Source organism: Diuraphis noxia, unplaced genomic scaffold (assembly GCF_037042655.1).
Source record: "Diuraphis noxia isolate RWA-SAM2 unplaced genomic scaffold, SU_Dnox_SAM2 contig0007, whole genome shotgun sequence".
In the NCBI taxonomy this organism is placed as follows: Eukaryota; Metazoa; Arthropoda; class Insecta; order Hemiptera; family Aphididae; genus Diuraphis; species Diuraphis noxia.
This window is the reverse complement of record NW_028301717.1, coordinates 631,238-647,510: the sequence shown is the minus strand read 5'-3', so window position 1 is coordinate 647,510 and position 16,273 is coordinate 631,238. Positions and strand designations below refer to the sequence as shown.

The 16,273-nt window shown below is 28.1% G+C and overlaps 1 protein-coding gene across 3 annotated transcripts; it reads left to right on the top strand.

Annotated features, from left to right (window-relative positions):
- Positions 1-7,718: 7,718 nt before the first annotated feature.
- LOC149054328 (ATP-binding cassette subfamily G member 4-like) lies at positions 7,719-14,312 on the top strand. 3 transcript variants are annotated; one of them, XM_089230271.1, is made up of 12 exons: positions 7,719-8,066; positions 8,843-8,960; positions 9,042-9,231; positions 9,562-9,707; positions 9,771-10,012; positions 10,092-10,199; positions 10,275-10,390; positions 10,581-10,749; positions 10,820-10,920; positions 11,779-11,937; positions 12,014-12,199; positions 12,850-14,312. In XM_089230271.1, the coding sequence occupies exons 1-12, from the start codon at positions 7,958-7,960 to the stop codon at positions 12,997-12,999; spliced, it is 1,794 nt and encodes a 597-aa protein (XP_089086397.1). In that variant the 5' UTR covers positions 7,719-7,957; the 3' UTR covers positions 13,000-14,312. The 3 variants fall into 3 exon arrangements, with proteins under 3 accessions (XP_089086397.1, XP_089086396.1, XP_089086398.1); XM_089230270.1 differs by having other exon boundaries at positions 7,720-8,066; positions 10,272-10,390; XM_089230272.1 differs by having other exon boundaries at positions 7,954-8,094; positions 10,272-10,390.
- The last annotated feature ends 1,961 nt before the right edge of the window (positions 14,313-16,273 follow it).

The following is a 16,273-nucleotide window of genomic DNA, read 5'->3' as shown; positions in this document are numbered from 1 at the left end:
AATGTTTAAATAAAATAAAATATATTAAGTAAAAATATTATTGAAAATATTTATTTTTATGATTTATAATGCTATTTAATGTGTTGTCGAAGAGCGGGGGGCCCTATTGATCCATAATAACATCTATACTTATATATAAAACTGTTAGTGAAAGTATTGGTAATTTAGTGACAGAATAAATTAGTAAATAATATGTATGTACTAAATACACTTATATAATTGTGGATATTAGAATATAAAATATTGATAACAATTTTACAAATTGTACAAAAGTATGGTATTGTTTGTTTAATATTTTTAGGGGGGGTTCAACTTCAAATTATTTATTTTGGGGGAGCTAAGCCCCCGTAAGCCCCCCCCCCCTCCCGGTCACCGCCGATGAACGTTTTAACAATTATTTCATACATTTTATTATTTTAGCTAATTCTATTTATGATGATTCTGAATATTCTGATAAAACTGTTAGTGAAAGTATTGGTAATTTAATGACAGAATCAATATTATAATACAATTTATATTTATAATAAAAAAACAAACACTAAACGTGTTGTTATATTTTAATAACAAGACACCAGTCACTGGGTGGTGGTGGGCCTTCGCATTTTATTTTTAGGTTTAAAAAAAAAAAAATACCATCATTATTTATTTTGTATTGGTAACCTATAAAAAAATATATACATAAGCCTCAGGGCCCCATACATTGACTGTGTCCGGGGCCCCAAGAATCCTAGTTGCGGCACTGTCTGTTTCCTCCGTGTTATAAAAAATATATACAATGTAAATTATAATAATAAATAAATGAGCCAATGAAATATAATATACGACACCGCAATGATTAGCATTATTTTGAGGACATTGTCGAGTTGTTGTTGTCATTATAGTATGCTGCTGTAGTTAAGCGCGGACTACGAATTAAGTTAGATTATAAAAAAAAAGCGGGTAAGTGGATGTCGCTCTGCTGTACATTAGGTGTTGGGATGGACCTCTGACTAGGGTAGGTTAGATTTGAATGCAATGATAGGTATCATTGTATACGAAAAACGATTCTGAACGGAGATGATTTTTCAGTCTAGGATATATTATAGATAATTAAAAATTTTCAAATCTTTGATTTAAAAAGAAAATTTTGTATAAATTTCTAGCTTAAAATAATTTGCGAATTTTCGTAATTTTTACGTATTTAGTCAATATTTGAACTTCAAATGCTAATAAAAAAAAAATTGTGCCTACGTATTTTTATAATTTTTTAATTACTTTAAAAATAACTTATGAGGAACTTTGTATTCAATTTTCAAGTATTTTGATAGGGCCGAAAAAATTTTATCAACCCTTCAAAAAAATTTTTCAGAAAAATTGAAAACTTCAGTTGTCTATTAATATCTCAAAAAAAGTCAAAATATTTTTAAATTAAATCATGTAAAGAAAATGCCAATCTAAATAACTGATAAAATTTTCACGTATCTACGACTTATACTTTTTGAATAATAACAAATATTTAAAATCGTTTCAGGATAAATCGTTATCGTAACGCTATTTCGTAAAAGTTTAAAATTCAAACGCACCTCAAATTTTTCCTATATTGACGCTTCGAGATTTATCTATAGCTACTTGAAGGAAAATTTATGGAAAACTTAGTGTTGCATTCTTAATCCTTAGTTATAAACACAAAAAATTTTATGATTTTTCAGCTTCAAAATTACATGCAAATTTTCGCATTTTCGACAGATTTCGTAAAAATTTGAACTATAAACGCTTATAAAAAAAATTGTGCCTATGTATTCTTATAATTTTTTTATCACTATAAGAATAACTTATGAGGAACTTTGTATTCAATTTTCAAACAAGTTCTTCTCTAATATCCATGAAAACATTTCGTAATCACAATATAATCATCTCTTCTAATATATATGTGTTATAATCTGTGGTACAATATTATTGAACAAATTTTCAATTTTTCAATTTCCGATCTAAATATCTGGTGAAATTTTCAAGTATCTACGACTTATAATTTTTGAAGTATAACAAATAATATTTAAATTCGTTTGACTCGTTTGAGGATAAATCGTTATCATTACGCGATTTCATAAAAATTTAAAACTCAAACGCTCAAAATATTTTTCCTATAATGACGCTTCAAATTTTCTCTATAGCTATTTGAAGCAAAACTTATGGAAAACTTGGTGTTAAATTTTATAACCTTAGATATAAATACAAACAATATTATGAATTTTGAACTACAAAATAATTTGCAAATATTCATGGTTTTGACGAATTTCTGTCAATATTTGAAATTCAAATGCTAATAAAAATTTAATTTGAATTTCCGGTTGACATTTTTTTTGTGATGAAGATTGAAAAATTTGTAAGGAATCTTGTATTAAATTTTCAAATCTTAGGTATAAAAGGAAAATTTTTTATGAATTTCGATCTAAGATAATTTGAACATTGCCGTAATTTTTATGTATTTAGTCAAAATTTGAACTGTAAATGCTTATTAAAAAAATGTGTGACTATATATTTCTTTTATTTTTCAAATGCTATTGTAAAAATATTTTAGGAGCCTTGTATAAAATTTTCAAATCTTAGGTATAAAAAGAAAAACTTTTATGAATTTCGATCTAAGATAATTTGAACATTATTGACTTAATTTTATTAAGTCAAAATTTGAACTTCAAATGCTAATAAAAAAAAATCGTGGCTATATATTTTTTTTATTTTTTAATCACTATATTAATAACTTATGAGGAACTTTGTATTAAATTTTCAAGTATTTTGATAGGGCCAAAAAAATTTTATCAACACTTCAAAAACAATTTTTCAGAAAAATTGAAAATTTCAGTTGTCTATAAATACCTCAAAAAAAGTCAAAATATTTTGAATAATTAATCATGTAAAGAAATTGCCAATCTAAATAACTGATAAAATTTTCAAGTATCTACGACTTATACTTTTTGAATAATAACAAATGTTTAAAATCGTTTGAGGATATATCGTTATCGTTACACTATTTCGAAAAAATTTAAAATTCAAACGCTCAAAACATTTTTCCTATAATGACGCTTCGAGTTTTCTTTATAGCTATTTGAAGGAAAACTTATAGAAAACTTAGTGTTATATTTTTAATCCTTAGTTATAAACAGGAAAATTTTATGATTTTTCAACTTCAAAATTACTTGCAAATTTTCGACATATTTCGTAAAAATTTGAACTATAAACGCTTACAAAAAAAATTGTAACTAACGATTTTTAATTTTTTTTAGCTACAATAAGAACAACTTATAAGTAACCTTGTATTAAATTTTAAAGTTTTTTTGGTCGTCCAACATTTTTTTACCGACACTTCAAAAAAAAATTCTCAAAAACATCGAAAATTTCAGTGGTCTATAAATAACTCAAAAAAAGTCAAAAAGTATTTACAGTGATTAGTTTTTGAATTAGAACCATATAAAATAAATCAATTTGGTCGAAAACTGGTTTTGCGTAAAAATTCCAGTTTTTCTGTCATTTTTTTTTGTTTTTCTTGATTTTTTTGAAAACTGTTGGAAAATGTTTACTTTTGACCTTTATAATGCACCAAGGATCTTCAATTTTACATCGGAAACCACCCCCAAAGTTTGAAATCGATGCATTATTTCGACTAGTTTGCTGTACACAGACACAAAAAAAAACACACATCATTGTAAAATCAATACATTCATCACTTCGTTCACAATCTAAAATATAGATAGTAAATTATTATAAAACTTTATTACTTTAAGAAGACACCCGCGTGTGTTGTCTCCGTCGTACAAGTGCGTAGCATTGCAAATTTTACACTCAGCAGATCACGTTTATCTCCGTTAATTTAAAATTTAGAGTGAATTGACCTATTATAAAAATTAAAGGCAAGATTATTACCGAGGGCATCTCTTAGGTTGTTTATTATATTTTAATTTCAAAGTGAGTTATGAGTATTTTAAAATTTAAAATTATTTTTATATCTAAAAATACTCATAACTCGGTTTAAAATTAAAATATAATAAAAATCCCATGAGATTCCCTCGGTAATAATCTTGCCTTTAATTTTTTATAATAGGTTAATTCACTCAAAATTTTAAATTAAAGGAGATAAACGAGATTTGCTGAGCGTAAAATTTGCTATGCTACGCGCTTATACGACGAAGACAACACATGTGGGTGTGGCGTCCTCTTAATATAATATATTATACAGAATCTAGGAAAAAATCCCCGGAAAATAAATCCACAGGAAAAAAAAAACCCCCGGAAAAAAATTCCCAAAGATATACCTAATAACTGTTCTAAAATAATAATTAATAATAATATAAAATAATTTAAAAAAAATATAAAATTTGAATGATAACTATTATAATATTATCTTGATCACACAAGCTAGATTTCGCAAAAATTAAAAATAATTATGATAATAATGAACAATAGTAAATATATTGCGCATAAAATTAAAATAATATCTATATATACCTATATAATAAAAAGTTAATCAGTTCTCTTGCGTATGTTATTACTCACAGCTGTCAAAAATTCCTCAATAGTTATACCTTATACCTAACTGTAACCTAGGATGTACAATTATTATATTATATAAGTAAACTTTGCAAACTCGACAAAGCAAACTTTGGGGATTTTTTTCCGGGGGTTTTTTTCCTGTGGATTTTTTTTTCCGAGTACCAATATACAGGTGGTCTACACTAAAATAAAATATACTAAAACATTTATGTATAATAAAATATATTATTATAAGACGTACTATCTGCAGATCGCAGATGTGTTATGTCTAATACTAACCATTGAATACCTTATAGTTTTAATTATTAATAATATCATTGATTATAAACACTAATCAATGATAATATCATACAGTATTATAGATAGATAATATGAATATATCAGGGTCGAACGCAGGAAAAAATTCGGGGGGGGGGAGGGGTTGAAAAAATTTAAAGTAGGTATTCATAAATATCATATTGTTCATACTTATATAAAATTTGTCAATTCAATTTAAATTATAAAACAAGATCTATACGTCTCGGTTTTTTTGCCATTGTATCAATGACCTCTTCACAAGTGACTTCCACGTCTCTGTATAAGTTTAATAGCATCAATCCATTTAATCGCTCCTCACCAGTCTTGTTGCGCAGATATGTTTTCAATCTTCGAAGACAAGAAAAAGACCGTTCACTTGTTATTACCACGGAAACAGGTAGAGTTGAACCAATCTGCAAAAAGGTGTGTATTGATAGATACAATGCAGAATTATATTACAATTGTTGAGAGTCTCAATAAATGTTTTCGGCCGTTTATCTTTTGACATATTTAAACAATGTCTGAAACTACAATGAATTTTATGTTTTAATATAGATCCCAAACAATATTTTTGTGTATGAGAAATTAAATATTTTGTTACCTGTGCCACATGGCCATCTCAGCTATAAAATCATCAGTAGATCCCTTGATGTCATATAATATTATATTATTATATAATAATGTCTCAATAGGACACTACAATTGTATATCATGTTAAAAACGAATCTGTATCAAACATAACTGATACCCAGCTTGTTTTATTTTATAACATAAAACATAAAGATAGATTTTAGTTTACCTATTATAAATTATTTATAACATAGAATATAGATAGTTAACAAAATGTCAAAAACTCACATTACGATTTGTGTCAGATTATGACATCTCGGGTTTTCGTCTTTTTATTGGTGGACTGCCTACGGACGAATTATCTGAATCTACATCAATGGAAACATTCGAAAGAATACATAGACACGATTTTTTTTTATAAGCATTTAAAGTTCAAATTTTGACTAAATACGTAAAAATTACGGCAATGTTCAGATTATCTTAGATAGAAATTCATAAAAAAATTTCCTTTTAAATCTAAGATTTGAAAATTTTTACTAATCTTTAATAAATGATATTATCCTAGAGTCCTATAGACAGATAAACCGTCTCCGCTCAGAATCGTTTTTCGTATACAATGATATAATATCACTGGATTCAAATTTAATTTCATCCATTACAGTAATAACCCACTTGTAACCTATACTGTACAACAGAGCAACATCCACGACTTAACCGCTTTTTTTAAAGCTGGTTTTCTGTAGCTTTCGACTTAGATTTGCGCATGATATACAGTGTACAACTAAATAAGTTGTTTTTTTGTTGCCAGGTTGTATAAAATTAGTTCATGATGTTTATTATTATATTCATATATTATATGAGAGTACATGCTTCACAGTTTCACACATCTGTACAATATATACAACCTTTGGAGCAACAATATAGCATGTAAGATGTGCTCATATCGATTGATTTTTTTGTATAGACGTCAACTGTTATAATAAGTCCATTCGTCCATGGCAATAATTAAAGCCAAAAGGTTTAAATTAAGAAATGCAATTTCTATTATATCATAATATAATATGGTGACAGGCTATATAATATGAAATATGAATTAATAACTGAATTAACAACTCAACTTAGTTAACTGAATTTATTTTAGGTACAGATTTTTTTTTTTTTTTTTAACAATCATTAATTATTTATACAACATCCTGCGATAATGTGATAATATTAAAGTTTTCGAAGTATTAAACAATCGGCGTATCGCGCTTCGCGCATTCCGGCCTTGGATCACGTTTTCGGTGCTATAATAAGAGCTGCGGTGCACGTTTCCGTGTCTCATTGCGTTTTGCGTTCTATCATAAATCATAATATATCGGCAGCCGCATGTTTAATGTTATATCGCGCGTATAGTCCGTCCTTCTTCACCCACCCAACCACTACCCAGTCACCCATCGGCCCATCCGCTTCCCACAAACAAGATACAAAGACATGGACGGCCACCACGCGCCCACGCCGTCGAACGATTTTCAGACTGCAGGCCGATTACGATCAGTGGCGTATTTTTTTTTTTTTTTTTGGGGGGGGGGGGGTGTCCTCCATGTCTTGACACCCCCCGACATTTTAAAAAAAGTCCTAATATATTGTCACTTATTTTATAGTATACCATTTTTATCAAATGTAAGACTTCTTGTCAATTCCTAACATATTAATTTGTTAAAAAATTAATTCAATATCTTTTTATATTAGTAAATAATAGGTACTAAAAATTTTGTTTTTGAGGTTCAATAAATGTCGACACCCCCCGAGAAATCAACCAAAATACGCCACTGATTACGATGATAATAATAATAATATAATAATCACGTTTTCACTAAAGACTAGGTACTTAAAAACATTGAAAAATAATTCTGCGTAAATGTTTGTTGGCTATGTTGAGGGTGGGTCAGAGAGAGAGAAAGCAAATAATAGTGCGCTGACATCCTCTTAATATCTTAATTCGTGATCATAATTCATACCACGAGAATCGACCTTGTGCACGGTCGCGGCACAATAATAATGATTCTTGTCGTAAGTACTCTTATAAGTACCAAGTCACAACATAAATAATTATTTTGTTTTTTCTCCATTATTATCAATATTATTATTTTATATTATACATTTATACTGTTTTTTTTTATTTTGTTTCGTAATAAATATTTATTTTTCTTCGTACGCGCGCATTTCATCATCATCGTGACAAAAATTAAAACAAATTACAAAACATGTTATTCCGTTGTGCGCGCGCAGCATTTGAATAATAATAACAACGACGACGATACCAGCTTGCCACATATAGCGAGTATCCGCGCGAGTGCGCGACGGCGACCGAGTTGGTAATTGGTATTCGGTAGTTTAGTTTCGGTCGACTCTCGGACTTCTCGGAGGTCTCGAACTCTCGGCTGTCTTGACTAGTCGAAGATTGAACTGGTTGAAGTCGTCTGTCTCGACTCTTACTTGTCAGTCCGCTACTGTCCGGTGTCCAGTTCTCGAACGGCGACCTGTGAGTGCAGTCGACAGTTGATGCTTGCACGCGGAAATCGATATGGACGAACGCGACGAGCTGGTGACGGACGCCGGAGGGATCGACGTGCAGTTTTCGGACGTGTCGTACTCGGTAACCGTCTGGACGCCGGGCAGGATATTCAGTCCTGGTAGGTGCACGCACGAATAATACGATAGGTACAAATAATATTCTGATCGAAGGTCAACTCGAATAATATATAATATAAGAACCTCTGCGGTTGTTGTATACCTATCGTAATTTTATTATGATTCGCGGGTAATGCCGTGGACCGCGGTGTAGGATAATATCCATAGATTTCCGGAGATTATCCGGATACGATGCTGTTGTTGCGGTATTTACCGGCCGATGCGATGGTCACTACTTCATTAGAAACATATTTTTCAAGGCGGCATATTGACATCAACAACGGTACCTATTGGCCAACGATATCCCAAGGTCTCTCTGTCTTCTGGATTATGTCGTCTAAAACTGTACAATATTTAATTATATTTTAATCACAATAATTTGTTGCATATTATGGTATGCATAACAATAATTGCATTTAATTACACCCCGATAATTCTAGGTGATGAACAATGAAATCACGTAGTATATAATTATTCAGTTATTAAAAATAATAATCAATTATTTTTTAATCTGACCAATTTTAGCTTTACTGCGTTTTGCAATATTCCGACGGTAATTTAAATTATTTTCTGTAAAAAAAAATGGAGGGTTGTGTCATCCCCCAATGCTAGACATTATTGACTTAAGTATATAGTTATTTTCTCAATTTTTTCTCCATGTTTTGATGTTTGTATATAACATTATCTATACTTTGTCTGTCAATCATAGTTTGAATATCAGATGTCAACATCTTGAGAAATTAAATAAACATTAAATCAATTTCTGTGTTTGTTTCAGAAAAAAAGCCGATTTTAAGAAATGTCAGCGGCACATTCTACAAGAAACAAGCATGTGCCATAATTGGATGTTCTGGATCTGGCAAGTCTTCGCTGTTGAATTTTATCTCCGGTTATAAGTATGTTAAGACGAATCTGTTATATTTTATTTTATTAGTAGTATTACATTATTTTTTTCATATATTTAAATTTGTACATAGGACATGTGGCTACAAAGGAGATGTAATTATTAACGGACAGCCTCGCAATCGAAAACATTTCATGAAACAATTGAGTTATATAATGCAAGAAGATAACTTACAACCTCACCTTACTGTATTAGAATCAATGGAAATAGCCTCAAAACTTAGAAACTGTACTGTACAACTTGATGTCTACCACAAAATCTTAGTAAGAAATTAAAATTAGTATTTATTTGTCTGTGTAAATATTACAACTTTACCTAACTAATGAAAAACTAAAATCGGTACCTATTTAATAATTTAAACAATGAAATTAGAAATAGAAAAATGTTCATATATCTAACAAGGTAGAATAAGATTTTGAAGTTCACAATATCAATAAATAAGAATTAAAATATAAAATTGTGATTTTAGGTTATTAAAGTTAAAACTTATTTAAGTACTTAATTTGTTTTTTATAGAACAATTAAAAAGTTATATTTAGGTTAAGGAAAAATTTTCTATTTCACTTGAGTGTTAGTACTTAATTTTTTTTCAGATTAAAAGAATATTGGATAATTTGAAGTTGTCAGAAAAAGAAAACACATTGGCAGGACATTTATCTGGGGGCGAGCGTCGACGACTGTCTATTGCTGTAGAATTAATACGTAATCCAAAAGTGATGTTTTTTGATGAACCAACTACGTAAATACTAGTATATACATTATTATTAATATATGTAAATTAAAATATACTTTACTTTGTTAGAGGTTTAGATGTGGTATCTGCAAATTATGTGGTATCTATGCTAAGAGACCTAGCCAATTGTGGTAAAACAATTATATGCACTATACATCAGGCATCTTCTTCCCAATTGGAAATGTTTAATGCTTTATACATACTATCACCCACGGGTCAGTGCATTTACCGTGGACAGTCATCAAGTCTTATTAATTATTTGTCATCTGTTGGTCTCCAATGTCCCTTACATCATAATCCTGCAGATTTCGGTATGTTAAATTTTCTTGTTTTAGTATATCTTACCATGTACAACAATATTATTAACAGTATTTTTTATTTTTTAACTAGTCATTGAAGTGAGTTCTGGAGAATATGGCGATCACAACGAAATACTTGTCAAGTATATTAATAATGGAAAATCAAATGACTGGAATAATGAAAAAAGTATTGAAAACAGTGAGTGAAAAAATATTGTAGGTATTATTAATTTACATATATTAATATTAATAATGTATATTTTATGTATAGCAGATGTTCAAATGCAATACCACCGGTCTAATTATTCTCAACATAAATGCATCTTAAAATTTTTCAATGAACTACGAATACTTATTAGTAGAACATTAATCATCTCATCTAGAGACAGTGTTTGTATTTTACATCTTTAATAAGAGGTATTCTAGTCAAAATGACTAAAGAATAAATCAAATTGTTACATTGTTGTATTAATTTCATAATATATGTATTTTGATTGATGTCTCTATAGGTACCTGCATAATATTATATACATCATAGACAATCGTATTAAATCATATTTGTTTCTCATATTTTTTATAGGACTTCATCAGAGTAAGAATAATTGTACCTCTTTTAATGAGTTTACTGTTTGGTTCTGTATATTTAAATATTGGCAAAAGTGGTTCCTTCACACGGGATAATGTAATAATGTTATACTTCAGTATGATGGCCATTGTTTACTTATCTGCCTACTCAATGTCAATTAAATGTGAGTTATTTTACTTGATAGTGCATAAACAATACAATTTTCCGTGTATAATAATATAATATTATTTTAGTTCCAATGGAATTGTTACTTATGAGGTTAGAATATTTCAACCAATGGTATTCACTTCGTTCATATTACACGTGTGTGACGTTAATGGATCTACCTTTACAGGTTTGTAATTCATTATTTTATTTATATTAATTATTAGAGTAAAATGTTGTACTATTATAGATTTTAACAACAAATTTAATTTGAAAAGGCAATGAACTGGCAATCTGTATATTTTATCATAATTTACATCGTCATTTACATACTGCATACTTATAATAATTAGTTTTGTTGAATAGATAATTGGTATTTATTACTTAAAGTCTATCCTGTAACATTTTTTTTTTTTTTTTTTTAAATTTTGTATGAACATTTAATTACTCTTTATCATAATTAAAATGTAATACATTAAACATAAAAAAAAAATAATAATAACAAAATTAGTGTTTAGTAAGAAAAAACAAATTTAAAACAATCACAATCACGTCATTATTTTTTAAACAATAATTATTGTAATAGGTAGTGTATAATTACATAATATTCAAGTATTTTATATTTCACAAGAATTATCATAATAGGCTATTGAATAAAACACAGAAACCTTTACCAAGTTTACCCAACTTTAAAAAACTAATATTAAAAATTAATTAATTTTAATTATTGATTTTAGTCAATTGAAGAATTTAAGTATATCTCAAAGAGAATCATCTTAAAACATCAAAATATTATCAATTTTAAAAATTTTATTCAAAGTGTACAAATGCAGTTTAAATACATTATATCATTCATTTTATTTTTATTAATAGTTGCTACAATGCTACTGTAGGAAAATAACAATCATTACAAAGTTCCTTCAGTCTTAGCACCAAAGCATTTTATTGCAAACACATTAAATATTAAGCATTCCTAAAAAAAAAGAAATTTAGTGCTGAAAATTTGGTATCTTTATAGATTATAAAACATATTTTTTATTTATTTTAGATTATTTCCACGGGATTATTTTGTATCGTGATTTATTTAATGACTGGACAACCATTTGAATTATTCAGATTTTTAATGGTTTTTTTAATGTTAATTGTAACTGGTTTGATGTCTCAAGCAACAGGCATGTTAGTCGCAGTTTTGTTCAAGAATTTTCTTGTAAGTTAACTTTTATATTATTAATCAACATTTAAAATAAATCCATAAATAATTATGTACACCATTTTGATTGTAGATAAATACTATTGTTATATCTTCAATTATCTTACCAATGACAATATTTGCGGGCATTATGTTACGTATCAATGACACACCAAAATTATATAGTTGGATTTATGATGTTTCTATGTTGAAACATTCAATGCAAGGTATTTTACATGCTATTTATGGTTTCAAAAGATCTGCATTGCCTTGTCCAGAAGTAAGTCAAAAATTCATAAATTTAGTAATTGTTTTTTTTTTCTTAAATTTATCAAAGCATTGAAATGAATGAATAAATCTAAAGGATTCTGCACCGATAATAACTTTCTATTAGTTATGTATGCAATGCGCATTGTGCAATATAATATTATGTACACTAATAAATTCTAAAACCGGATAAGATTTTAAAGTTAAACATCTATAAAAATTGAATTAAATTTAATGATCAGTATTCAGTTTTTTTTTCATTGAAAGGTCAATTGTTTAATATATACATTTAATTTTTTTTCAATTGACTCTTTTTAAAAACACTGATGCACGCAAACTTTAAATTTATTATGTATTGCATATTTTATTTCTATAACAGTTGATGATCATCAATATGTTTTAAACTTTATTCTATGATAAACAGCAGTAAACTTTGCTATTGAATCCTTATAATCCAGCAATAGTTCAATGTGTTACACAACTGACTGTTATTTTTGTTTCAAAAAATCTAAAATATTTGTTTCATTGCAATTATTAAAATGTAATTTTGTCCGAACTGAATTAAGTTTTATATTGTTAGTATAACATAGTTTTATTTTGTCATGCATTTAGGATAAAGTATAGACCTAAGTTTTAATTTTAGAAAAATAATTTTTTTTGTAGATTTATTGTTATAATGGCTCACCAGAATTAGTTCTCAAAGATGTAAGTATGAGTGATAATATGTTTTGGACTAGCATCGGATACATCACAGCTGTATTTTTATTCCTTAAAATTTGTACTTATGTTATTTTAAAACATAAACTTTCCTGAAAAAAATAATTTTTTATGTTTTATGACTAATATTTGTTACTAGTTACTAGTCAGTGTTGGTATAGTTAAAAAATCTATTTGTTTGCATAAAATATATTTTTATAGTTATATAATTGCATATCTTCTGTCAAGTCAGATGATTAAAATTAAAATACAGTATTTATAATTTTATATTTACTAAGACTGTTGTAAGCACAGCTATAGCTTATAGATTATCTATTACAGTAAATGTTCACATGTCTTTAAAAATAATTTAGTTCCCTTATTATAGCTTCTCTCTCTAACAATATTCTTACTGTTCAACTGTTATGGTTTATAAGATAAATATTATTATGTGTTTTAAGTTAAATTGGTATGTAGTATGACATAGATAACCCAAATATTTTTGACTAAAAATAATGGTTGTTGGGTAAATAATCGATTTGAAGACTTTATTTTATTATGTTTTCTTTAATATTATAATAGATTTTATGTACAAATGTATTGCTAAATTGACATTATTCTATAATTAATGGATAAAATTTAATGATTTAAAATGTATGATGCGCATACAGACCATTTGTGAAATGCAGCACTCTCCTCATTTACAAAACAACAGAATTTGATTGACCCACCTATCAAATTTACTTCTAGCAAACTTTAATTCTTAGTAGAGAACTAAAATTTCCAGACAATTCAATGCTCTAGTATTTTTCTCAAAATTTTTCAATAAATAATTAATTAAAATGAGGTCTAAAATCAAAACTATAATCTCTTATTGGCTATTTTTTATTTAGGATCATCGTTTTGCTGTATAGCCTACAGATATATAGGAATCACGTTCAGACCAAATGTCAATATAGTTTACATGTGTATAAAATAAATAAAATGTTGCATGTGAAAATTACCAATATCAAAACCTAAACTAATGTTTCAGGTGATTTTGTTTGATCTGAATGCAATTTAAAACTATAAAATTTTTTTTTTATTATATTAGATTTTTAGTCATTAATTATTATTATTATACTATTATAGTTTTTCTCCGTTAATTGAAATGAATGTTTAAAAATAATTTTTCTTTTCTTTTTTTAATTTTTAATTTTTAATTGTTATCTATGTCTATATCTGTCTAATTAGTATCCAGAACCCACTTCATTGTAACATGAAATCTCTTGATTTCTGATCTCAAAACCAACGAATTTATTAACATGTATGATGTATTTAACCATATTATTCCATAATATATATTGTTTTGCTCAAATGAAAACTACTACTGTCTTTTTTACTGTTTGAATTGCTTAAAAATTATAAATTATCTTTATTTTTTTAAATAATTGTTGTTGAATGTTGTTGACATTATATTTTACTGTAGCTCAAAATGAATATAATTCTTCTGTTAAATATTCAATAAGTTTGTCAAGGTTACCTCATAGTTTGTATTAAAATATTTTAAATTACATTAAAATGTTTTCTGTTGGTCGTTAAAAATTTTCAACTAATTTTCTTGAAAAAAAATATATTTCCGTTAAAACACTTCTAAATTTAATTTAATATCATTATTCATATTTACCCTAAGCATTGATTTTATAATATTATAATATAATATATTATAAAATCAATGCCCTAAGTTTATTCTAGAACAGCGGTTCTCAGCCTTTTTATAGTCGCGTACCATTTACACAATTTACACCATTTTTTTTTTGCTTATTAATAATGTATACATTTGTGTTATATATATGTGAATACATATGAATACGCTTTGACGGGCTTATCCGATAAAGTTTATCAATTTATATTATATTAAAGAGAATATTGTTATCTTAATTGCTACGATTACAAACGACCTCCACACCATCAAATAAACATTAAATAAGCCAAATAATATTTAATGTTAAGAGGACGTGATACCCACACGTGTTGTCTCTGTCTTACAAGTAAATTTTACGTTCAGCAGAACACGTGTAGCTCCGTTTGCTTAAAAATTAGAGTGAATTGACCTCTTATAAAATTTAAAAGTATGATTGTTATCTAGTCAACCTCATATGCTTTTTAATATATTTAAATTTTAAAGGAAGTTATGAGTATTTTAAGATGCAAAAAAATTCACAATTTTAAAATACTCATAACTCGCTTTAAATTTGATATAAAATAAAAAGCAATTGAGGTTGTCTAGATAATAATCTTACCTTTAAATTTTATGAGAGGTCAGTTCACTCTAATTTTTAAGTTGACGGAGCTACACGTGTTCTGCTGAGCGAAAAATGTACCATGTTACGCATTTGTAAGACGGAGACAACACATGCGGGTATCACGTCCTCTTAATAATAATTTGTACCAATTTTTTTTTATAAAGGAAGATTTTCTTCGCGTACCACCTATGAGCTCTCTGCGTACCACAAGTGGTACGTATACCACAGGTTGAAAACCGCTGGTCTAGAATATGAAATATGTGTGTAATACTATTACACATTAGAATGACAACTTATATATTTCTAAGAATATTACCTAGCCCCTTTCACTTATGTATTGTTTATTACAAAACATTGCTTAGAAATTATGAAAATCGTCTTAAGCAATGTTACATAGTTTGTTTCATAAACATTTTTATTATTTCTATGTAGTTTTAATTATGCATATAACTATATAAACATGAGGAGCAGTGTTAGCTGAGATATACCACAGCCGCTGAGAGAGTGCTTCAAGGCAGCGACCAAAACTTGTGTGTTCCTACCATTAGCCCTTCTGAAACGCTGGCCGCCACTTCTTCCATCACCGATACCACCATCAACTAGGTGGTAAAATGGGAGAAATTGGGGTACAAAACTGTAACGCCGTGTCCTACGTGAGTCCGGTGAAAACAAAACAGCTAGTATTTGCTGCATCAGACGCACCGCACTGCGGCAGAACAGCATGGTCAGAAATCAGAATAGAATTCGTTCGCACTCGCTGGATAACTCGTAGGACAAGCTCCATTTTTTTTCCTGGTTAGAACTGACAGCAGAGGAGGATCTGTTTGCACAATACTACTCCTCTGTTGCTATTATTTATTGATGGATAACGTTAAAACATTGAATCACAATACTTAACATCGAATATACATATTACAATACCTAATGCTACAACCAAAGCTCGATCATTTGGATGCATCTAGTAGCACTCTTGAATTGCTATTGAATATATTAATTTAGTAATTAAACAAATGAGTATGCTTGTAGTACTGGTCATAAAATAGATAAATGCTTAGTAGTTCATGTTATCATGCAATGAGAAATTTTATCGATGATAGTTGTATAAA

Coding starts and splice junctions, on each gene's coding strand:
- LOC149054328 (XM_089230270.1), top strand. CDS start 7,958: ATGGACGAACGCGACGAGCTGGTGACGGACGCCGGAGGGATCGACGTG. Junction 9,232..9,561: donor ATGTCTACCACAAAATCTTA/GTAAGAAATTAA, acceptor ATTTTTTTTCAG/ATTAAAAGAATATTGGATAA. Junction 9,708..9,770: donor TTTTTTGATGAACCAACTAC/GTAAATACTAGT, acceptor TTACTTTGTTAG/AGGTTTAGATGTGGTATCTG.